Source organism: Bradysia coprophila, chromosome II (assembly GCF_014529535.1).
Source record: "Bradysia coprophila strain Holo2 chromosome II, BU_Bcop_v1, whole genome shotgun sequence".
Lineage (NCBI taxonomy): Eukaryota > Metazoa > Arthropoda > Insecta > Diptera > Sciaridae > Bradysia > Bradysia coprophila.
Genome location: NC_050735.1, coordinates 10,280,668 through 10,305,508, shown reverse-complemented (window position 1 = coordinate 10,305,508; position 24,841 = coordinate 10,280,668). Strand labels below are relative to the sequence as shown.

Here is a 24,841-nt window from a genome sequence, read left to right as displayed (position 1 = left end):
TATGAAAGCTATTAAGGCATTGAATATTATTTTTAGTGTAACATACATACTAACACTATGGAATTCTAGAGCAAACACTCTAAATGCCAATATTTACCAATCCATATCGTGTGTCTTGATGGGACGAGAAGAAAAGTTATTATAACTGTCAATATTCGCATTTCGAATATATAATGATACGTTCGGTATATATATATACCGATAAATGTTTCGCAAGCTGGTAGTGTAACCTTCGGAAAAGTTATAGAAATTATTTTCCTCTTTTTTTTTGTAAATGAAAATCCATCAAATGTATTAAAATGCGAACACAGTATTTCAATGAATTGATACATTCATTCATTCAGTGCAAATTTCAATTGATTGGCGTATGATTTTTTATTCATCCAGACCTTCACCTTCAAAAATTGGATTTTTTTTTCTCTCTCGAAAATTCTGTATAATCGTGACGAACTGAGGATTTTACGATCGAATTTTCTGAGAACGAACTCGGATTGTTTTTGTCCTTTTTTATCAAACCATCCGACTCACATGATAACCAACCGGTGACTTTGGGTGATAATAACATAGATGAGCGATTAACAATCCCAGCTAAGTCTACTTCAGCTTCTACTTCAGTAGGTTGATTATGATTAGTCTAATTGGTCGCATAAATAAAAGTCGTTGCTTCATTACAACGTCCACCAACTTCGTCATATCATAAGAAAAGTCTGTGTTTCCTCAGAACTCCTCATAAATACTGTTAAATTTGTGGTTGCCATATCGATCCGAATTGAGTTCTCGGATTTTGGGATTTGGCTATCAATTTTTCCCAAATAAGTAGGAGTCACATCGACAATTTTACACAGCAGCCATTGAATCCAATGATAATTTTCATTACAAAGCGCAAAGGTTTGATATAAGTTCAGACTTGTAGGACGATTTCCCTTTTTTTGTTTACCTAATTCATAGCAATTAGATTGGGGGATCGTTTCTGATCGCCGACTCGATCTTGTGACCCTTTGTACCAGTTCGTGACATCATACAAATATTAGAAGACCTCGTGAGGAGCCTCTCACCTCCACAACTAATCTGGATAACAGAACGAAAGCCTAAGCGTAAGAAACCTATGCTACGAATTTTCCCAATTAATCGTGAAGGGATTATATAAAGTATGACGATTTCTGCGTGTTTAAATTAACCTTTTAGAAACGGCAATATCTTTCACTTCATTTCTTTCAACAAGACAGTGTTGGTCGAAGATCATGACTTATTTTTGTCGTTCTTTATCGATAAACAAATGAAAAACTGTTGAAACGTGACATTTTTTGGTAAAAAAGAAATTTTGAATTTGCAAAAAAGAGAAATATCGAAGACCATGGAATTTGAGGAGTGAGGTTGCTTATTTCGTCAAAATACGAATTCCATTTCAACCCGTGCGTTCATCACAAAATGCACCTTCAAAAACCTTCAATCGGATGAATCCTGTAGTTCCCAGCCAACATTACATCACATCACAAACAGATTACAAATTTTATTTATGTGAATTTGTCCTGTACGATTGACAAGATTGCTAATAAAACCGTTTTTAAACAGATAAAACATTCTGAATGTTAAACATTCCCTCAGCGTATAACTATACTATACGGCGAGAAACAAATGCCAATGCCGTTTGGAAACAATTTCAACTAATTGCGTCAATAAAGTGATAATGAAGCGTGATAATAAATTCATGAATTTTATCAGCCAAAATTTATTGCATAATTCAGAAGAACGACAAAAGTGACGGTAACAGTACTTGGAGGTAGTAGCAGGGCCTACTTTTTAGAAACTTTTAGAGAAAATCGAGAAATTCAAGCAACTTTGAGAAATTCAAGAAACTTCGAGAAATTCAAGAAATTTCGAGAAATATTTCTTGAATTTCTCAAAGTTTCTTGAAATTCTCGAATTCGAGAAATTTCAAGAAATTCCAGAAAATTCAAGAAATTCGAGAAACTTCGAGAAATTCAAGAAATTTCAAGAAACTAATTTCTCGAGTTTCTTGAAGTTTCTCGAATTTCTCGAATTCGAGAAATTTTAAGAAATTCGAGAAAATTCGAGAAATTTCAAGAAATTCAAGAAATTAGTTTCCAAAAAGTATGCCCTGGGTAGTAGTCATATGTGATGGGCATACAATTTGGCAACATTTACTATTAATTGTATTCCAGTAAAAGCTAAACAAAGTAGGTTGAAAAGGAACCGTAACACTTACCATGAATGAATTAAATAAGAAAATGTTCCAAAACGCATTCAAACTGTGTGCCTCAGCGGGTTTATCATCTATTATAATCCTGACGGAATTATTATTAAACATTTTAATCGCGTAACAAAATACCAATGCCATTTATATCACTTGCAACAGTTCATATTACATATTGACATATCGTCGGCATTTTTATCCTAACAAGTTATCAGCAAATTGTAATTCATCCGTACAGGCCATCCATTATTACATATTGATCTTGTCGTAGAACACACTGGGAGAGCTTACTTCTATTTTCATATTTTTCTTTCTCTTTAATCATACGGTAATAATTGAAAAAAGCCGGATATTGTGATATTGTACCGTATACGTACATAAATATAACAGAAAGTCTGTACTCTGTCTTGTTTGAACAACCACCACCCCAGTATAACATAAAAAAAGTTTCATTTTGTGTATAGTTTTGTTGGAACAGGTATCGTGCTGCAATATTCATGAAGGAATTTTTATTAGACCTGTAACAAGCATCGGGTCTAGTACGTTGACTCTTCGATAGAGTTGTGGATGCCACAGTGAAATACACAGAAAAAACTCAGTATTTTTTGTAAGAGCTTTCTTTCGGACGATTCTTGTTGAGTGACAAAATTCACAGGCACGGATAGTGAATCTAATTGGTGTGGCTGAAAATAGGGCCGTCCATTATTCCAATTATAAACGTTGTGTCTCTGCCTCCATCCGTACGTTTTCACTCGAAAAGCATAAATTCCTGCAGCAATGACGATAGAAAGTTTATTTCTGTTGTTGGCCACGATTTCTGTATCGTTCCTTCGCATACTTTATGCCAAACGGATGGAATTTGTGCAGACCGTGACCATTGAAATTATTAATGAAAAGAGTTGGAATGAGTTTAACGTCTGTGGAATGAATTTAACTTCTGGGTGAACAATCCCGTTAAAACGGAATATGAAACGAAACTTAAAGTTTTCGAATAACAATAAGTTTTGTGTGCAACTAATGGAACTACACTTTTCTGAAAGTGTTTTAATATAACATCGCACCGTCTCGTTCACACATTCGCACCGGAATAATAACCAATGTGTAATTTAGAACAAAATTTCAAATTCATTTCATTTAATAATTCAACGAGATATTTCATTTTGTTCAACAGCTGTGGGTAGATGGCCTTAGGAAAATTACCCATAATGTGAAAGCAAATAATGTCTGCCCTATGACATGTCTGAAAAAGCAGTAAGTTTTCTGACTACAAATGTTTTTCTTTTACATTAATTATGCATGGTGGGAGGTGGTGTTTTTCTAGTTTGTTTATGACTTTGTTCGTTGTGCTTTGGTGTTCCACTGCAAAACACACACATTTACGCTTTTGTATGTTTATTTAATGAATCTATTCACCCCATTACGAGTGGAAATGTAATTACAACCATGCAACTCACTCAAAATCGAAAATTACGAAATCGGTCAGAGCAGAACCCCAGTTAAAACTGCATGGAAAATTACGTTTGTGTGTTGTATATGATGCGCTGATAATGAATAACGGTAACTCTGATCATTGTTAGCCCCAAACCAAGTGCTGGAGGGCTATTACATTTAATATGCCGTTTGTAATACTTTGTGTGCCGAGCTGATAGTAAGCACATGGTGTTTATTGCAAGCGCAGCGCGCAGCGCTGCGCCTTAATACATGACTGTCCCGGCATCTATTACACGATGCCCACAGGGCATCGTTGTTTCTAAAAATCTAAAAAGTAGATAGGTGTGTTTTTCATGGTGGCGAGATGGGAAAAAGTTGAGTTCGGACCTAGGTTAGGACTGAGGCCGTACCTCGGACCTAATGGTTTTACGGTTGATTTCGGTAGAGCTTTTGATGCTGATTCAGGAAATGTAGGTCAAAAAAAATTTTTATGCGTCGCTTGGCCGCTAGGTGGCTTCAAAGTCGGAATTTTTGAAACGAAAAATGGCTACCATTTAGCGTAAATACAATGGATTGTAGTGAAATTTGTGTCTAAAGGGTTTTCGAGGTCGGAGCTTCCGAATAAAAACATTTGAGAGCGGCCACATGCATGTGAGGCACCGCAAATTACCAAAAAGTGGTTTTTTGGGTGGTTTTTCTCAATTTTGTCAAAAACGGTACATAGAATTTTCGTGCAATTTCCATCGTTGATAGCCGCTGAAAATACCTATCGATTGAGGTATATATTAAAAAAATCGGCGGAAGCGTTTTTGAAAAAAGTTGGAAAATGTGTCAATTCAGTGTGCCAACTTTAATGTAGGTACGGTCACAAGATGGCGTCGTAGAGATTTGGTCTCTTCGGGACAAATGTTCAAAAATGAAAGTTGAGGGGGGTCCTAGAACAAAATTTTCATGTCCAAGGTCATTGGACCGATTTAAGATTTTAGGTCACTCGATGTTTCCGGAGCCTCAAGGTGTGGCATCAAATTTTTTTTTCACAGTTGAGATCTTTGTGTCGATTCAATTTCGTGTTTACGGAGACAATATCATCATAACGCATCGATTCAAAGAAAAAGAATCTGTTTTCTAAAGTTTGGACCGGCGATAATCTAATCTATGTAAGCAGTTGATGCTGCAACATTTTCCTAAAACAATCTTTCGAAAATAAAAATTTGGATCAGTGCATGTTTACGAATTAAATTACCTGCGAAAAGATAAGGCCTATCGATTGCACAACATTTGACCATCAAACACTAAACATTTTATATTAAAATATTCGATTTTCGATTCAACTTTTACAAAATTCCAATTGCATCAAAGAACCATTTTGTGGTTTGTAAACATCAACAATGTTTCTGATTGATGTGATTGATGTACGTCAAAATGGTAGTGCTAAACGTACTAGATCAAAAGGTGTCAAAAATGGTACGCTTTTTATGAGCGCTAAAATTTTTAAAAGTTCATGTTCGTAACTTCACATGCAAATGGAAACTGATTTGGATTTATCGAACATTGCAAACTTTCATATGGAAAAAATATCAATTTTTTTCGGTAATTTGCTGAACATCGATTTCGTGGGATTGTTGTCACGTGACGATTGTGATTGTTTTTTTTTGCGCTATCTATTTTACTTTTAAGAAATGTTAAAGTGAAACATTTTCTTTGGGAAAAGTGAATTGATCCTTTTACAAATTAATACAGTTGACGGTTGTTCACGGTTTAACCGAATTTATTCAATTTACGTCTTTAAAAATCTTTTGCGACTTTCGAACGGATCTTAAATAAATGATTACCAATTAAACGTTTCCCGTTATTCATTGAAAATTTAAATAGGCTAATCCAAGGTAGTACCGATGCGCTTCGGCTATTATTGTAAAACTTCTTACGAAGAAAGAGTTAAAATCTTCGTGATTTTTTGGCCATTTTCGTATTATTTTGAATGTTCAGCGGAGTCATGATGTGAAAAGTCGTTAGAGGCGTAAATTATGGTGAGGGTATAATTGCTCATTCTAATACAAATAATTCACCTACCGAGATGATCGTCGTCGGGATGATAGATTGAATTTCTTATTATGTAAAATTATTAAAGGTCCTATACAAAAATTAGATTAGAAGGATTAATTTTGAATAAATGTTCAAACGCAATCTTTGATTCTAGCAGATTATACAGACTGAAGTTTTTGCACTGAGTCAGTAATACAAGAATATCCTGTAGTCTGTATAAATGTTTTCACAAGCAATTTATCTGTCCCATAAAGGAAACCTAGGAGGATGGTTAAGCAGCTTTAGCTGCTTCGGATGTATCTCCTTTTGAGTTTACCACAATGTTTTGATCATGAGCAGCGAGTAAGATGTATAAGAGACTAGTTGATTATATACAGAGATAGTTATAGAATTGTATGAATAGAAAGTTTAATTTTGAGTGGATTTTACGGCAATATGCATACTCCGCCCACCTCGTCTACGGTCTTTACTTCGTTCGTTTTTAATATTGACTTCGATATTAGACCTAATTTTTGTCCGAGGCTTAATGCTCGATCGGGTTCAATTCAGGATGACCGGACTGGAATTCAACCCTAATCTGAACTAAAGTCACCTGAACTTGAAATTTTTAATATCTTTTTGAATCTGAAGCTGAATTTGTTCAACCTCAACTTTTACTTTCGAGTTTTGCATGAACCTAAGCTGAACCTGAAATTTTCAGGATGGATCAGGTCGGTTTCAGGTAACCCGAAATTTTATTACCAGAAATCACAAATATTCACAAAAAATGTCGGGTTACCTCAACCCGACTTGATCCATACTAAAAATTTCAGGTTCGGGTCAAACCTGAAAGTAAAAGTTTAGGTTCGGGTCGAACCCGAAATAAAAGTTCAGATTCGGGTCAGATTTGGCTTGAAACCGTTATCGAAAATTTCGTGTTCAGGTGAAGTTCGGTCAGATCAAACTCGACCCGTTCCGAGCATTAGCAGGCTATTAGTAACATTCCTTCTCCAAAACCATTCAGCTCTCGCGCCACATTCGTAGACAAAAAAATATGTGAAAACAGGATTCCTGTTACAGTAAACAATTATTTGTACACAATAGCCTGAAGATTAGAACAGGTCAGCAATACCATAACTGATTCGAAGTCTCATTGTTTCCCTAAATACCATAATTCTTAAGAAAAGATTTATCTATTCAGTATTCAACTACGATAGGAGACATACAAATATGTTGTTGATATTACCCGCGTCTGTTGTTGTACCTAGGTCATAATTTGATTAACATAAACTTTACCATTTTGCATGTTTGTCCACTGTATGTACGTAAAAATTGATTAAAATTTTGTGTTTGAATAATTGTTTTGCATGTCTCGCTTCTCTATAACATCAATATTCGTTACAAATTGCTACTACCATCACCACCACCTTTATCCACACCGTTTACTACAAACTTTGTTCATAATACACCGAAATAAAATACGATGCAGACTTGGCAACAAGCCCTGCGAGATATTACTCATAACAATAAAGCTAATAACGTTTGCCCACGAACTATTCTCATAAAACAGTAAGTAATTCGGAAATTTGATTGAAATTCGTAAAAACTCCACTCGGATACTATAAATAATTAGTTATCCCAGCGAGTGTGTGTAGTCGACATTTTTCGTTAAATAGAAAGGTGTTTTTTAGTGGCAAAATGTTGTACATTTTCGCAATACATTGACAATGGAACGTATTTTATATTTCAGAAAAGTAGGGTGCTCGACACAATAGTAATATGTTATTTGCGTGCTTAATATGCTTACACAATATTCTACTATGTTCACTGAACTCGCGTATATGGCTTGCTATTCATTTAACCACTAAGAAAAACAAATGTTTTATGCGTCATTATTGCATTAAAATAAAACACACGTGAAATAATTGTATATATATTGAACAATTGGATTTACATTCAACATTGCTTTTACTACGTCGCGTGTCACATTAGAACCGTAACATACGCATACATCCAATCAGTCTGAACCATCGATATAATATAGGGTAGATTGGTACACACGAAGAACGAAAATTTGGAAATATATCACACTAACAACGACACAATTTTTTAATCTCAACCAAAGCACCTAGCAGGGTAATAGAAAAAAAGAAAGTAGTACTTTAATCGAAGTATGCGAATATTTCCACACCTTTTTTTTCATAATGTCACTGCAAAATTACCATTAAGGCTGCTAATGGTATTATTGGTATCAAAAAACTACTCTATTTGACGTGTAAAAACCTCTATTACCCTGCTAGGTGCTTTGTCTCAACACAAAACAAAACGAAGAGACATTCAAACAGGAAGGGGACATTAAGATTTTGAAATATTTGTATGGATTTCTTCCGCGCGCTTCCTCAGAACGTAAGTTACGTAACACATACATTCTTACATTCTTTCCGCACAAACGTTCTTCGTGTGTACCAATCTACCCTTTATTACATCGATGGTCTAAACTCATTCGAAGAGCGTTTGATTGAGTAAATTATCATGAAATTGTAACTGAAGCAGCTTTGATGTTTCCTGTGTTGTTAGTTTAACATAATTAACGTTGAGTATGTAATGCTTGATGAACGTGATGGCTTTTGATGAATAATTCAATGAATGCGAGCAAGTAAAGCGACGAACGTTGTGTCGTTTTATATATAATCACAGAAAAGGTGGCATTAGGGGAATGATTACAAATGCAGTTGCTTGAGGTTTAATTTAATCTAGTCGTGTGTTTGAGCGCGTGATTTAAACATCCGTATTGCGTTACTATTCACGGATTGATTCTAATTTGAAAACCGAAAGATCTCTCGTAATATAATGTAATATAATCAATTTTTATGATAAGAAAAAACCGCCATGGCGTGTAAATGTATCGTAAATCACATTTTTACGGCTGTAAAAAGTATTAACCGAATTTCAGCTCATTTACTTTATTAAGTTAAACACAAACGTTACATTAACACAGAGAAGAAAATCGTTTTTTTTATTCATATTACTTTTGCCTTCCCTTTTTATTAGAACCGCGTGAGAAGAGCTTTTATTGCATTGTTTGTACATAATTTTTTTTTTCTTCTTCTTTCGTTTCTTGTGTGCTTGCTGTTCGCTGTTGTGGTGTACTCAGGTGTATTATAGAGTCTAGCTGACTGAAGTATGAAAAAAAAAGTAATGAAAAAGAGGAACGACAATAGAGCTTCCTAAAATTTTATTTTTATTTTCCTTCTGCTAATATAAATTGCCAAAGAAAGGAAAAACACAAAGGAATAGCTTTATTAAAACAGGAAGATTAGGATATGAGTTTTCGTTTTTCTTATGTACAACGACTTTCTTTTCGATTTTCGTACGCAGGATAATATCACCAGGCTCATAGCATCGTAAAATAGTAGATTACGTACTTGCTGGGAAATTTTTAGTTGCGACCACTGGGAGATCTGGAGCTGACGGCGAGTGCAATGATGTGTTTGAAACATTTTATTTTGCCAAGCTTGACGTTTGAAGCTCGAGTCGAATGCGAGGAATGCAACCACACAAGGCAAAATACAAAGATCCAAACAATTACTTACAATGAAGTAATGACTCATTTTCCTGGAGCTTAGTGAATAAAGTACTTTATTAACCTCTAAATGTATAAATTATGACACGAGGCAAATTTTGCAACTTAGCTGAGTTGCATAACATCGCGTCATTGCGAATTCACAATGGCATTCTTTGAAAAAAATGACAGTGAGACATTTGAAATGTTAAAGCCTGTATGAAGGTTTTTTATCGCATTAGACGCCGATTTTCAACCCTAGACCGAGGTTGACATGACATCGTCAGTGCACACAGGTGCCGAAAGTAACGAATTAGCTCACTGGATTTTACATCCTGAAGCAATCTATTCAGTATCATCGCACAACGGTAATGACTCCATTACGTATCTGAAGCATGTAAAACAAAATTAAGTGAATTGTCCGTAGGAGACCGATTTAATCTAAATTCGTACAAGGAAATTATTCGAGACAGCATCTTTCCGAATTTTCTTTCTCCAATATTTTCTTTTATTTAAAGTTTTCACGTTTTTATGAGTGTTATTCGTTCCAGTCCATCTATTCGTTCCACTTTAACTTCATGGCGTAACTAGGCCATCTCTCGTAACGTTGAGATTTTTTTTTAAATGGTGTTTGAAACATCAAAAATAAATTGAGCTGAATTCAATGTAAAACACGGTCACAGCAGGTGATAGTTATTTGTTTTATGACAATTGTGAAGCGACAATTGTTTAGAAGGTTGTCAATGTAGTTTTTCGAGCTCGTTAGGTTTAGCTGAACTTTAACCAGGGCCTATTTTTAAGATTCCTAATTCCTAAAAATTTAATAAAATTCTTAAAGAATTTCCTAAATTCAACCATTCAAAAATTTAGGAATTTTATGAAATTAAATTCATAAAAAAGGCCTTGACTCGAACTGATAATATCTGAATCTGTTTCGACCTGAACCTAAATTTACCTGAAGCCGGAATATAGTGATCAGGTCACACGTCACCCGAAACGTGACAGACTCACTTGAAAATTTGTATGAAAATTTTAGGTTATCTGAAACCTAGCCTGAGTGGTTTCAATACAAAAACAAGGCTCTTATCTTGTTTTCTACAATTACCTGTCCTTACCTGAATGTTAGGGCAATAGTGATTTTTGGTTGGCCTTTGCCAAAATTTTATTTTTAGAGTTCGTATAAATTAGCCCTTGAAAGGAATTACTCTTTTAATCAAATTAGCTATTCATCGATAACATTTATGGTCATTTCGTGCGTCCTTTTCAACGAGAATCGGTGCCCTGAATTTTACAGTAAATATTAATTTCGTTCCGTTTCACGTACGAGTATGTGTTACAGATAATTACAGCCGGCGGCAGTACAAATGCTGCTGTATCATGGGAATGATGGTTGGTTAAACTGTTTGTATTAAATTGAAATAACTTTAAATGAGCTGTGTTGCATTTATTGTTTTAATTTCTTTACTTACTAATGTGATGCTTCTGTACTTAGCGGTGTTGTGTGTGGTTACTGGTTAATAATGTCTTGTATTTATTGCTGACTGTGTACATAGATGTTAATAGTCGTAATTTATACGTACATCCAAATCCAATCTTTTTAATAAAAATATTTTCTTTTCTAAACATTTTCTTTACTAAGTTGGATGAGGCTTGGTTTTCTAGTAGATGCAAAGGGGAAAGTACCAGTAAAGGTTGTAGCACGAACATTTGCATCAGGTAACTAACTAACAAAGAAATTTTTTTACTTATATACTTGACCGTATTACCACCGGACACGGTTAGCATTAACACAACGAAATGGCATTCTCTTTCAGGTAAAACAGAAAAAATGGTCTACCAATGCTTGTCGGAGCTGCAACTTCCGAGCGGTAAAAATGAGACGATGGAAAAGGAGGCATTCACATTTGACAAATTTTATGCTTTGTATCACAAAATTTGTCCACGCAACGATATAGAGGAACTATTCCGATCAATGTTAGTAAATTATTGATTTAAATTCATTATTAAAGCTCGCGTGATTGGTTTAGCTTCTAAGAAACGCAATGAGTTCAAAGAGTTCACAGAATATCGAAAAATCATTAGCTCCTCCATTTGAGCAGTACACAAAATAAACATTTCGATGGATTACTGAAATGATTAATGATAATGATGCACAAGTAGAAGATAATTACATTTTAGCGCTGGCCGACGCGCCTTTTTGCGTATTAACAAATTTTCTTTGAATTTGATCCCACACAGCATTTGAATTTGATAGCTGATTTGTATTGTTTCCTCTTTGTGGCGAGAGTATCATAATTCAACCGATTAAACCTTACTCAGCTTGAAAATTGTCAAGAATCAAATTCATACGAAACATAGTACAAGTATAGATATTTCCATGGATAGAAATCGGTTTTGTTGATGCAAGGCGAAGCCGAGGTCAAAATGAACATTTTAAAACGAGATTCTTCAATTTTTATCCCGAGTTTGGTAATGGATTTTACATGTTATGGGCGTCGAAAGTTCACAAAATTCTACCAGCAAGTATGTAATGTGATTTGACATAACTGAGGGATAAAAAGATGAAAAGTAAAAAAAAGTTTTCGTGTGAATTGTTGATCTAAGGCGTAGCTGAAGTTAATAAATACAACAAAACGAGACTTTTCATTTTGATCCGGAGTTATGCAATGGAATTTACATTCTGAGGGCGTCGAAAGTAGTGCTTGAAACCTGAAAAGTACGATTTTCGACGCATGTAGCATGTAAAATCAATTTCCTTAATTTGAGAGAAATTCGGCTAAAACAGATACTGAAAACGAAGCATTGGAATTGCAATCATTCCTCAATTAGTCAACAACACGCTATTTCTTCATACATGGTCCACACTATTTTTCAATCCAATCTTTTCCGAGAAAATTCTTCTTAATCGAAGATATAAATTTCGAACAATCTCAAATTCAGAAAGGAAAATAATTTTTTTTCCCACAGAACTCAAGGAAAAGCTGACCAAATCAATGTGGATCAGTTCATTAACTTTTTGAATGAAAAACAGCGTGATCCACGCCTGAACGAAATTCTCTATCCTCTATACGACGAGAAACGAGCCGTTGAGATTATCGACACATATGAACAGGATGAAGAGGCCAGAACTAAAAGTGAGTTGATTCAATGAACGTTGTGATTGTAAATTTTTATGTGAAAAAAAAATTGATTTTTCTCTCAGAAAAATTGAGCAAGGATGGATTCGTCAGGTACTTAATGTCTGATGAAAATGCTCCGGTGTTCTTGGATCGATTAGATCAATACATGGATATGGATCAGCCCCTATCTCATTATTACATCAACTCTTCACACAACACGTATTTGTCTGGTGAGATAAATGTTTTCCAGACTCAATGCGAACGTAAATGTAACATCCAAATGAACTCTGTCTCGTATTACAGGTCGTCAATTCGGTGGCAAAAGTTCGGTGGAAATGTACAGACAAACTTTGCTTGCCGGTTGCAGGTACAATCACCTTTCACTCATGTCTAATTTCCAATTGAAAATTGTTTTGTTTGACTTTTTGCCTTCTTTATTTACTAAGATGCGTTGAACTGGATTGTTGGGATGGTAAAGGAGAAGACGAAGAACCAATTATAACCCATGGAATGGCGATGTGTACGGATATTCTATTTAAAGATGTGATATATGCAATACGTGACTGTGCTTTTGTAACGTCCGACTGTCCAATTATACTTTCGTTTGAAAATCATTGTTGTCGTATCCAACAACATAAATTAGCTAAATACTGTGATGAAATTTTCGGTGATCTATTGCTAAAGGAATCGTTGCCAGAATATCCGGTACGAGTAAACGACGCATTTTTCGTTTGTTTTTATTTAAATTAACAAAATACGTTTCAGCTTGAGCCCGGTGTCCCGTTACCACCGCCGTCGATGTTAAAGAAAAAGATTTTAATCAAAAATAAGCGCCTTAAACCGGATGTGGAGAAAATCGAGTTGGAACTCTTTCAACAGGGACAATTTGTGCTGGACGATGCTGATGAGCCGAAAGAGGATGCCAGTGCAGCACCACCACCAGATAAAGCTGCTATAGCTGAAGCACCGGAAGCGGCTCCTGGGGCCGGAGCAGAAGGCGAAGGTGCCGAAGTACCAATTAATTATACAGGGTCAACTACGAATGTGCATCCTTGGTTGTCGTCAATGATCAACTATGCACAGCCTATCAAATTTCAGGGTTTTGATGTTGCTGAAAGTGAGTTTTGATCGATTCGTACGATTTTCTTAGTCGTATAACTTACCGGCGTTAGTTGAACGGACGGGTATTCAAGCGGTTTACCTTTTTTTCAGAAAAAAACATTCACCACAACATGTCTTCATTTGCCGAAACAACCGGAATGAATTACTTGAAGCAACAGTCGATTGATTTCGTCAATTATAACAAACGTCAAATGTCTCGAATTTATCCGAAAGGAACACGGGCCGATTCTTCGAACTACATGCCGCAAGTGTTCTGGAATGCTGGCTGCCAAATGGTTTCGTTGAATTTCCAAACCTCTGATCTTCCCATGCAATTGAATCAAGGAAAATTCGAGTATAACGGCAACTGTGGCTATCTTCTCAAACCAGATTTCATGCGACGTTCCGACAAAGACTTCGATCCATTCGCCGATGCACCAGTCGATGGTGTCATTGCTGCTCAATGTGGCGTGCAAGTGATTGCCGGACAATTTTTGTCTGATAAGAAAGTGGGCACGTACGTGGAAGTTGATATGTTGGGTCTGCCATCGGATACCGTACGAAAGGAATTTCGTACACGAATGGTACCAGCTAACGGTTTGAATCCGGTGTACAATGAGGATGTATTTCTGTTCAGAAAAGTTGTGTTGCCCGATCTGGCCGTGCTGCGTTTCGGTGTGTACGACGAAAATGGAAAACTGTTGGGACAGCGAATTTTACCGTTGGACGGTCTACAGGCAGGATATCGACACATCTCATTGCGCACTGAAGCCAATTTTCCGATGTCATTGCCAATGTTGTTTTGTAACATTGAGCTGAAAATCTACGTACCAGATGGATTCGAAGATTTTATGGCTGCGCTGTCCGATCCACGTGGTTTTATGGGGGCTGCAAAGGAACGGCAAGACAATATGAAAGCTTTAGGCATTGAGGAGACTGCTTCTGGTGCAGCCAGCGATGCTATTAAAGGTGACAAGAAAGAAGAGAAGAAAGTGGAAGAACCACCATTGGTCTTCGAACCGATAACGTTGGACTCGTTGCGACAGGAGAAAGGTTTCCAGAAAACCGCCAAGAAACAGCAAAAAGAACTGGACACAATGAAGAAGAAACATGCCAAAGAAAGAGCCGCCATGCAAAAAGTTCAAAATGCTGCCGTAGAGAAGCTAATCAAAGGCAAGAGGTAGGTGCAGCAGTAATACTCATTCCCGTTAGAGAGTAGTTGCAATTGAACGCGAATTCCATTTCGTTTTTCCAGTAAGGATGAAATCAAAGCCGACCAAAATATTCGCAAAATTATCACCGACCAGACAGCCCAGTGGAGTGAGCTCATCGAAAAGCATAAGAAAGAGGAATGGGAACTGCTGAAGGTCCAGTTGAACGATCAGCAGGAAATTATCAAGAAATTGATGGAACAAACGCAGGCTAGCCAAATGAAACAGATGGAGGCTAAGCATGAACGCGAAACGAAAGCTTTGAATTCGCAACAGGCAAAAATTTCGGTTGAAACTGCGAAAGAGGTAAAGAGAGCGTTGGGTTCATAAACAATCGCAAAAAATTGTGACACATTTCCGTGCTCTACATTCTAGGTGACGAATGATAAGGCGTTGAAGACGAAAGGTGAAAAAGACCGACGATTACGAGAGAAGAAACAGAATAACATTAAGCGATTCATGGAAGAGAAAAAGGTTAGTGTGACTAAGACGACTGAATATAGTTTATGACAGGCCAGAGGCCAGATTTAATTTCCGCTTCCAGTCGATCTGTCAAGGAAATTAAGTCTGACCTGATCTGACCTGAATTTTCAGATCATTGTTCAGGCTGACCCGGGTAGACCTGACAACTGAAAATTCTGTATTTTGATCTGATTATTACTGTGCCTATGACCTCATATTTCATTAACATTTTGAATAATTTCCTTGATTATCCACTGCCCTTTTTGCAGAATGCCGGTATCAAACAAGGACGTGAAAAGGAGAAATTGAAAGTTTCCCATGACAAGCAAACCGAGGAACTGCTAAAAGACATTCAAAAGGTACTTCGCGCTCCTCCCCATCCTGCCAGTACACAAATTACCAGTATCGAAACTGTCCTGTAGTGAACGAAAAACGATGAAGTAGAAAGCGTTGATTCCTGTTTTGTTATTACAATTTTATTTTGTTCGTTTGTTATATGATTTCACCTTCCTGTATATCCAAGTTCAACAACGCACATGACTGATTTATTTGTAGCCTTCGTAGATGTGGTTATTTGTTGATTTGTTTTACTATTATCGATTGAAATGTAAGCTTATTTTGATTTTATCAAACTTTTTATTTAATTTGAAGACCGCTGCTGTTTGCAGCCACTCGTGTACGAATAGTCAATAGACATTTTGGACCATTCGCCGCATGCGAATGATGAGTCTATTAACTATTAGCACACGTGTGCGACTCGGAACAGATCGTATCGTTCTGAGGTTTTTTTTTAAAAAACAGCCTTTCGAAATCGGACGCATTTTCCATCGGGCTTTTTTATAAGGGCATAGAAGGGTATTCGACCCTAAAAGCCAAAACCAAATTCAAAAAAATTCTTTGAAGCTTGTTTGGCTGGTGGAAGGTGATCAAAAACCGAAAACTTGCCCTTTTCTTACAAAAATCTCTCCATTTACACGAGCTGTACAGTGTTGTGTGGGGTGTCATTAGAAAGGTTGTACTATTGAGCCGGATAGGGACTTGTTGGGGTTAAAATTCATCCGCGGTTGAAGTTTTCATCCGAAAAAGACTGAGAAATTACACTGTTCTTACAGAAGTTTCTCGAGGTACACGAGATGTACATGGACGTGTGGGATGTCATTGGAAAGGTAATTTTATGTACTTTTGGGTCTTATGGGGTTGGGTTTGGATGCAATGAAATATAGGCACATAAACATTTCAACTTCTATTTCAACGTAGATGCATCCAAAGCACATAAAATTTTATTTGGACCTAAAGCACATAAAATTACCTTTCAAATGATACCACCTCGAGAAATTTCCGTAAGAATAGTGCAAGTCTTCGGTTGAAAACTGCACATATTTCAGTCTGCATGAATTTTAAACCCAATCAGTCCCAATTCGGCTCAATAGTACATGTGATTACCTTTCTAATGACACCCCACACGACGCTGTACGGCTCGTATAACTGGAAAAATTTTTGTAAGAAAAGTGCAAGTTTTCGGTTTTTGAGGACCTCGCGATAGCCACACAAGCTTCGAAGAATTTTTTCGATAGTGGTAGGGTCGAAGTACATATAAAAAATTGCGTCCGATACCGGTAGGTTGTTTTTCAAAAGAATCCCTCTGTGTTTTTCCCTCTGTCAGATCTGAATCCTAATCATACTGAGCTCAATCTGAAATTTTTTAGAGCTCAGTTGTTTGGAAATTGTCAGACGTTTTTGCGAACATCAACAAAGGACGTCTGAAATTCAGTGTTGCCATACAGGTCTGAAATCATTAACTCCATAAATATGAATTTGTCCGGTTTGACATGTATAACCGACCTTCCAAATACATAAATTTACCTTCCAAACATGCAAACTTTCTATGCCTGACAACACTGCATTACTGATGTCCTTTATGAATTCAGAACAATCTGTTCCGAGTCACTTTTTAGTCACTTAGAAATTTGAATTCATCTTCTTCTGAGCCAGAAACTAATTACAATCTTAATTCCTTCCGTTTTCATCGTTTAGCTTCACGAAATGTACAAAGTGGAAGAAGAAGAATACAATATGTCAGCAAAGTTGGAGTTCTATGCCTGAAATGGATATTTCTCTAACTAATTGAAAATGAAAACATTATAATGAACGTAGGTTACGGAAAAGTATAGTTATATTATGTATAGTGACATCATTTTCTAATTTTATGTATAATCTCATTACATCCAAAAATTATTCATTTTAAATATTAAAAAAAAAAAACAAAAACTGAAAATATAAAATTTGTGGAAAAAAAACTAATTTAATTTCCTAGTCGTAAGAGTGAACGTTTAAGTTTAAGAAATGAAAAAAAATGTAAAATTAATTTTTAAATTAAAAAACAAAACTCTGTTGTCGTCCTATTCAGTGATATTATTTAGGTTTTTCGTTCGAAACATTTTCTTCATTTGAAAGCCATTTAATGCGCCATGCAACACTCTGTACGAAACATGTTTCCTAGTATTCACCTTGCGCCGTCATAGCGCTAAAAATAATTTAAATTATGAAGAGATCATACTTACGCACATATCAATGCGAAAGAGACCTAATTCCAATTTTTCTTTTGTTATACTGTCAAATTGACAGGTGAACAAAAGAGAAATTTGAATTGGGTCTTTTTCGCGTTGCTATTTGTAGGTATCAGTCATTATTATCGATATTATCACTATTTAAGAGCATTAGGAATGAACATATTTTCTGCGCTCATTTATTCATCTGCTCATTCACTCAAAATTCAAATTCTGAAGCGCACTTACTACGGCGTGGATTGACCTATATCATTGGTCGTAGTTGTTAATAATTAGTAATAATTAGTACACCACGAATGTAATAGCTTTAAATAAAAATTAGTTTTGGTTGTATGTAGTCGCTTGACCAGCTGACCTCTGAGAAAACTGAACAGTTTATGAAAATATCGTTAAACTGCTCTAAGAGCTAAGAGCTAATACATTCGTGGTCGTTAAATATTGCGGTCAGAAAAAAATGCTTTAAAAGGGATTCTGATGAAAAGATATCATCAAAAATGAAAAACGAGAATCGCAAATGTAGGCTACAATTGTAGCTGAGTATCGATGTCTCTTAAACGGATTTAAATACCATTTCCATGTCTCTGTACAGTGTACATTGTTCGTTCCCCCGTATAAACAATCATTAGCACATTATTAATTGTATGATGAAAAACGGCTGAAAAACGGCTGAAAAACAGCTGAAACAAAATGCATCGCTTATTTGAAAGTCGACGACTGTAAGTATCGATCGTGCAAAAATGGTGACTTGTCAATAGATTTTTTTTCTTCAAATCATTTCGACACTAATCTACAAATTGATCAAAATGGTGAATTGCTAGATTCTCGACAGAATATATGCATAATTCTACTAACCAAATCGTGGTGAAAATGCCGTAGAGTCTGTGGATCATGGAAACGTGTGTTATTACAAGAGAATGCATGAAAAACTTGTTCCTACGCTGTCCCACTTTATATATATTTTATGCTAAAACCATTTTAAAAAAAATATATTTAAATTAAGGGAAAAAAAATTGTAAAAACTTGTGCCCCTTGGCCTAGACACATAGAAATGGGTAGACATATTCTAAAAGAATTTGTTTTCTTTATAAATCTGACGAAAGAAAGTTAATTGAAAGAAACAAATTTAAATTCAAAAAATATATTTATTGTGTAGTTGAAGCAGAAAAAAAATCTTTTTAAAATTTAAGATATAAAGCAAAACAATTAAAAGAGAAGAGAGAATATAAAAAAAAAATGAAAATAAAAATTAAGAGGGCAGACTAGGTGTGAAGTAGGCTATATATTGAAAAATTGGTTTTAAAATTAATGTCAATCGGTTTTCTTCCAACTGTTGCTTATTGTAAATCGTTTTTCATTTTTTAGAGATAGATAAACATATTGCTCATCTAATTGCTGGAACAGATTTTCATTAAATGGTCTACATTAATTTTAAAACCAATTTTTCAATATATAGCCTACTTCACACCTAGTCTGCCCTCTTAATGAACAACGTTATTAATGGGAACAACTATATACTAAGGGTGTAAATTGCAAAAAAAAAAAATGAAAAATATAAAAATGTATAAACCATGTAGTTGACCTATATAAATCGAGTCTGATACTGATCTATGAAAAATAAAAAAATAAAAAAATAAAAACAATGACATGCTAGAAACGACAGTCAGAATTTCAGAAAAAATGAAATTGTTTTGATGAATGTTTCAAAATGAAAGCGTTGAAGGAATAACTTGAACAGGATCCACATCGAATTGAAATCAATATCATTGTATTGAAACACGCAGCGGAGTCATTGTCGGGCTCATTTTCTGTTGCTTTTTAAATAAATAAATAAAAATTCCTTCCGCAATATTCACATGTATCGGAGCATTTGATGCCCATCTTTCTTTGAATAGTAAGTTGGACTTGCTCTATCTTGCCTTCCTTTTTTCACTTCAATCAAAAAAGTTTGGAATTTATACGGTTATTATATTGAACGCTGTCCATATTCGGACATTTGATGCAACTGAGCGATTTGAAAATAATTTTTGTAAAAAAGGCATGAAAATACGCCGAAATAGACCTAAATTGACCTGAATAAATTTTGAGCTGACCTCAGTTGACATGAAAGCTGAACTTTGCAATCAAGTCAAACCGGAACTGAAACCTGACCAGTTTACACCAAATAATGTATTTTTCATACCTTTCATATTTTTTAGGGCACCTGAAACCTGATCTAAAAATCAAGTTTATGAAATTAACTCCCTTAAACCAGCATTTTCAGGTCAGACTCAATTTGACCATAGTCAACCTGTTCTGAGTTATAAATTTCAGTGTACTGCCCAGCTTCCCCAGCTCTTAAGGCGTATGCAAACCTAGCTGAAATTGGAGTCGACATTTGGATGTTTCGTGTTGTATTGTCTCTGATATCTTTTTGCAAAAATTGTTTTTGAAAAAATGTAAGACGACACTGACGACAATAACCACAAATACTGGAGCATTGTCTTTACTAGATTTTTCGGTCCATCATTGGTGGCAAGAATTCAAACACAAATTCTTGAGACGTTTCGCATCTTTATTGATACATCATCAGTCATGTGGGCTATCTGTACAATATCAAAAACAATTTACTTTAGCTAATTACAATATCACAAACTAGTTTCTCAAAACACTTACTATCTAATCCTCACAGTTTTGCATCGTCCACAAACTGATTCAAATCTTTTCACATCCAGTGAGTAAACATAAACATAAACAAACTTGACAATTACCGAACTACTTCGAACAGCTGTAGTTCGGTAATTGTCAAGTTTGTTTATGTTTATGTTTACTCACTGGATGTGAAAAGATTTGAATCAGTTTGTGGACGATGCAAAACTGTGAGGATTAGATAGTAAGTGTTTTGAGAAACTAGTTTGTGATATTGTAATTAGCTAAAGTAAATTGTTTTTGATATTGTACAGATAGCCCACATGACTGATGATGTATCAATAAAGATGCGAAACGTCTCAAGAATTTGTGTTTGAATTCTTGCCACCAATGATGGACCGAAAAATCTAGTAAAGCCAATGCTCCAGTATTTTACTATCACGGTCAAGTAAAAGTTAGAACAGACTACAAATAGTCGAAGCTGACAAGAAGATTAATAACCACAAATGTCTCAGCTTACCATGAAGATAGATTTGATTGCGATAGTTTGATCATCTCTGAGAAATCTCAGCAGTTTATGCAACTGTTGCAAAAAAATCTATTTTTTATTGAATGCTTGTGGTGATTATTGTTGTCTTCCAAAAGACTTTCGTAAAAAGATATCAGCGAATATACAATACCAAACGCCCAAATGTAGGCTTTTCAACAAAGCATCCATTTCTCTCAAATAAACATAACGTATTAGTGGCCAGAAATTTTGATTTTTCTGTCGGGAATCCTTTATTTTCGATAAATGTTAACATTGTGGAAAGGCTCTAGTAATCAGTTGTACCTTCAACTTAATGATATATAAATGTAAATAAATGTTCAGACGTCATTCTTATGCCGAAATGAGTTCGGTCTTGGAATTCGCAATGATTTTCGAATTCCTTCCCACTGAACCCACACATTGATTGTTTTATGTCAACAACACACCTATAAATTTACAAAATCTTCGTTTCATCAAAAAATATTTTATTGTTACCATTCAAAAACCGTTAGGATAGAATTTAAAAAATAAAAAATAAAATTAAAAAAAGTAATATCTGACCCAGAATCGTGAGTGAAGTTTGGACGGCCTTACAAGAAAACAAAAAGTAATTTGGTAAATGGGTTTGTTAAAATAAAATTAAATTTAAAAAAAAAATGAAAAAGAAACTAATTGACCTGCGTAGCAACTACTAAACAATTATAAGTCTAGTCAAAAAGGAAAATTTATAAGATTTTCGTTTTAAAATAATCAGAAATTACATGAAAAATTAAGATTTATCTTTATTTTGTTAATGCACTGAGTTTTGAACTAAAAGAAATAATAAAAGTTAGCCGACAAGAAAATTAAAGAAACCTTTGATACAATCAGAGCAGCACCAGAAAGCAAAAAATGAATCGATAAGGTGAAGGAAGTTTACATAGAATGCTTCATATGTTCTTCAATAAATCGTATGGATCGTATCCGTGTTACAGCTTTTTTCTTTCTATAATTACACGATTATCCTGCCTTATCGGGTCGCGAATGGAAATTGGTGTAATACTGGGGTGATGTTGCAAAGGTGAAAAGATGTGTAAAGAGGGTAGACCTAGTTCCACTTGTCATGGCCACTTGCCACATACTAACAAAATTTTACAATGTCATTCGTCATTTGGCTCTACTACCTTCATATTGACACTAAATGTGGATTTTCTACGATGTGTGACTGTTCAGATGTCCACTAGTGCTCAGGGCCTATTATTAGTAAACTCATTTACCGAATTTACTGAATTTACTAAAGGGTAAATTTAGGTAATTTTTTGCCTAATTTCTCTGTAAATGAGTTTAAAATAGGTTCACCTAGACAAAATCTAACAATATTATACCAGTTTTCATCCGAGGGACGATAAACGTAACGTAACGTATTTTCTCTGTTTGAATTAATTTTTCAGTGAAGGCATTTACTAATCCTTATGAGAGGACTTTCTGTCGATTTTCCTCCAAATCAATTCACTTTGAAGTGAGTGCAATCGATGTCGTTTGTATCGCTGTGGCTGAATAGTTAATAGCGGTAATAATTAAATGTTTTCGATACGTATTTTCCAGGGTATATTATCCTTCTACTACTATACTGTGTTCAGTTCATATGAAACACGGTTCGCTTGAGAAAAAAAAACCAAGACAGTCAGTCGTCCACAAACATTTTTTAAATATTATTGATAAGTGGTACGATCCGACTGGCGTTTCAAGCGGATCATGAAATGAAGCATCTACTCTCACACTGTCTTATTAAATAACATTTCGTTAGATTTTTATATCATAGGAACAATGACCCACATATCCGTTTTAGGTTCATTAGAGTTAAACACTTCGTTTGCAGCTCTCCTTCACCTAACTGCAGTTCGATTCGAGACTAATCAAATGTTTGTCTTTTATTACGAAAAAAAGTCTCTCGAAAAAGCAATGAAAAACTTTCAAACCAGAAAGCTGAACGAGTTAACAGAACAACTTTCTATTGATCGTGACTGTGTGATAATAATAGAGAAGAAAAACGAGTTAAACTAAAACTTAAATTGAAAGTTATTGTATTATGAATTATTTGAAAAGTTGCCGATAAATTTCATTTGGCCGAGACGAGTATAATATTTCAAGATATATTAGACCAGTGCCAAAAATTAAAAAGAAGAAAAAGGAAAAAGTTTAAAACTAAAAATTTATTTATTAAAAGAAAATAATTTAAAGAAAATTAAGGAATAAAACATGAACATATTGCACTTTAAAAACTTTTATATGAATTCTAGCGGCGTGTTCAAATTATAAATGCGGACAAATCGACTACCCTATACAAATTGAACGAAAAATCTGATTTTTGATAGATAGATAGATCGAATCGCATTTACTGTTCTAAACTTTTTACACGCAAAACTTTACCCGCACAGGAAGAGCTTGTTATTTCTGAGAAATACGATTAGAGTTGATGTCTATTTCATGGCTAATGGTCCGGGTCTAAACGATTTTTTTTTGTTCGAAGGCCTCTCATACCTCCTAAAATCTCCTAAAACCCACAAAGTTTAAAAAAAGCTACTAAAATTCTTAAAATTAGTCGTCGACAATCTCGTTAAGCTCCTATAAATCAGGATTAAGATCAATACACTCAGGGGGTGAGTAAAAACCCATGAAAAATTTCGACTGCAGAGCCTTTCATTTTCAAGAGCTCTTGTGTGTGATTCGTTTTGGATCATTATTAAACTAAAAATGCTTTTTATTTTGTTCTAAACATTTTCGGTCAGTGCAACAAAACGTTCCTGCCCTGCATTCCATTTGGAATTATTTTTTAAATTCGCTAGAACAATCGGTACATGTGATACGTACTTTTAGTCATATTTTATCAAAGTTTTCATTTTTGTATGGCCAAATATCGTTTTGACTCAATCTCAAAACCGGACAATCAAACGCTTTCGACTTTTTATCTTTTTTATATACTAAAATGTACCCTCAGTGAAACAACTTTAACCCAATGAAAAAAAAAAAACTTAAAATGGTGTTCCTACAGGAAAATGTACAAAATTTAACTAGTTTTGGTAGCTTTGGGTGACTAAAATTTTCTGGACAGATCAATTTCCCCGATCCTCTAAAATCGAACACCCCTAAATACCTAGCCTAATAGTATGCAACAACGTGAGTTTAATAATAAGAGATCGAGTTGATATAGAGTGTTATGATCAGAGCGAGAAAACCGAAGACTAGTTATTATAACTTGCCTGGGGGTACTTGTCAAAGTATTTGCTTCTCTTTCAACGTGGTACGTTGAGAGCGAGAGGACAGAAGACCAGTTTATTTTAACTTGCCTTTGGGGTACTTGTCAAAATATCTTCTTCTCTTTCATCACTCTATTGCCATTCGGTTTGACATTATTTAAGCCTTACCAACGCACTGTCGAAGCTGACAGTGCTTTGGCCTTACAGTAGCGCTTAATAAGTTTTAAGTGATCTTACGAACATTATCTTAGAACATTGTTACAGTGTGTATTAAAATATGTCAGTGGAAGAGGAGCTTAGGCATGTAAATGTTTCTTTTACTTTGGCTCCTTCATTTCTTCTCTTATTTCAATTCAATTGAACTGAGTTTCAAACAGGCATGAGAGTTGATTCGAATTTGCGAGTGGCGTCTAACTCCAACACTAGTGTCTTTCGGGAACCGTGTCCGGCATTTTAGGCTTTGACTAAGCCAGTGTCTCTCGGGAACCGTGTCCGCCATTTTAGGCTTCGACTAAACCAGTGTCTCTCGGGAACCGTGTCCGCCATTTTAGGCTTCGACTAAACCAGTGTCTCTCAGGAACCGTGTCCGCCATTTTAGGCTTCGACTAAACCATAAATCCCAAAAAATCGCTAAAATTTGCTGCTTCGAAAACTAGTCGGTGGCCCGCTCCAACAGCGGCTGATAAAGTCAACTCTGATTGTGCAAAAATGTGTGGGCGCCTAATTTTTATGGAAAATTAGTGTCTAGGAGTTTATGTTGC

At 35.2% G+C, this 24,841-nt stretch overlaps 1 protein-coding gene across 3 annotated transcripts in view; it reads left to right on the top strand.

The window, feature by feature from the left end:
• LOC119071991 (1-phosphatidylinositol 4,5-bisphosphate phosphodiesterase) overlaps nucleotides 1–18,690 on the top strand; it is a 65,093-nt gene extending 46,403 nt beyond the window's left edge. The window contains exons 5-17 of one of the 3 annotated variants that reach the window (XR_005086770.1): nucleotides 3,387–3,466; nucleotides 10,870–10,946; nucleotides 11,045–11,204; nucleotides 12,198–12,364; nucleotides 12,433–12,579; nucleotides 12,653–12,716; nucleotides 12,796–13,054; nucleotides 13,115–13,466; nucleotides 13,562–14,630; nucleotides 14,706–14,967; nucleotides 15,037–15,135; nucleotides 15,393–15,730; nucleotides 17,158–18,690. Coding sequence is in view for 2 of the 3 variants with exons in the window: in XM_037177116.1 (XP_037033011.1) it covers nucleotides 3,387–3,466; nucleotides 10,870–10,946; nucleotides 11,045–11,204; nucleotides 12,198–12,364; nucleotides 12,433–12,579; nucleotides 12,653–12,716; nucleotides 12,796–13,054; nucleotides 13,115–13,466; nucleotides 13,562–14,630; nucleotides 14,706–14,967; nucleotides 15,037–15,135; nucleotides 15,393–15,482; nucleotides 17,158–17,226 (2,895 nt within the window). In the remaining variant the exon portion in view is untranslated. Of the gene's footprint in view, nucleotides 1–3,386; nucleotides 3,467–7,157; nucleotides 7,238–10,869; nucleotides 10,947–11,044; nucleotides 11,205–12,197; nucleotides 12,365–12,432; nucleotides 12,580–12,652; nucleotides 12,717–12,795; nucleotides 13,055–13,114; nucleotides 13,467–13,561; nucleotides 14,631–14,705; nucleotides 14,968–15,036; nucleotides 15,136–15,392; nucleotides 15,731–17,157 lie in introns of all 3 variants that reach the window. The other 2 variants (XM_037177116.1, XM_037177119.1) reach the window with 2 other exon arrangements.
• The last annotated feature ends 6,151 nt before the right edge of the window (nucleotides 18,691–24,841 follow it).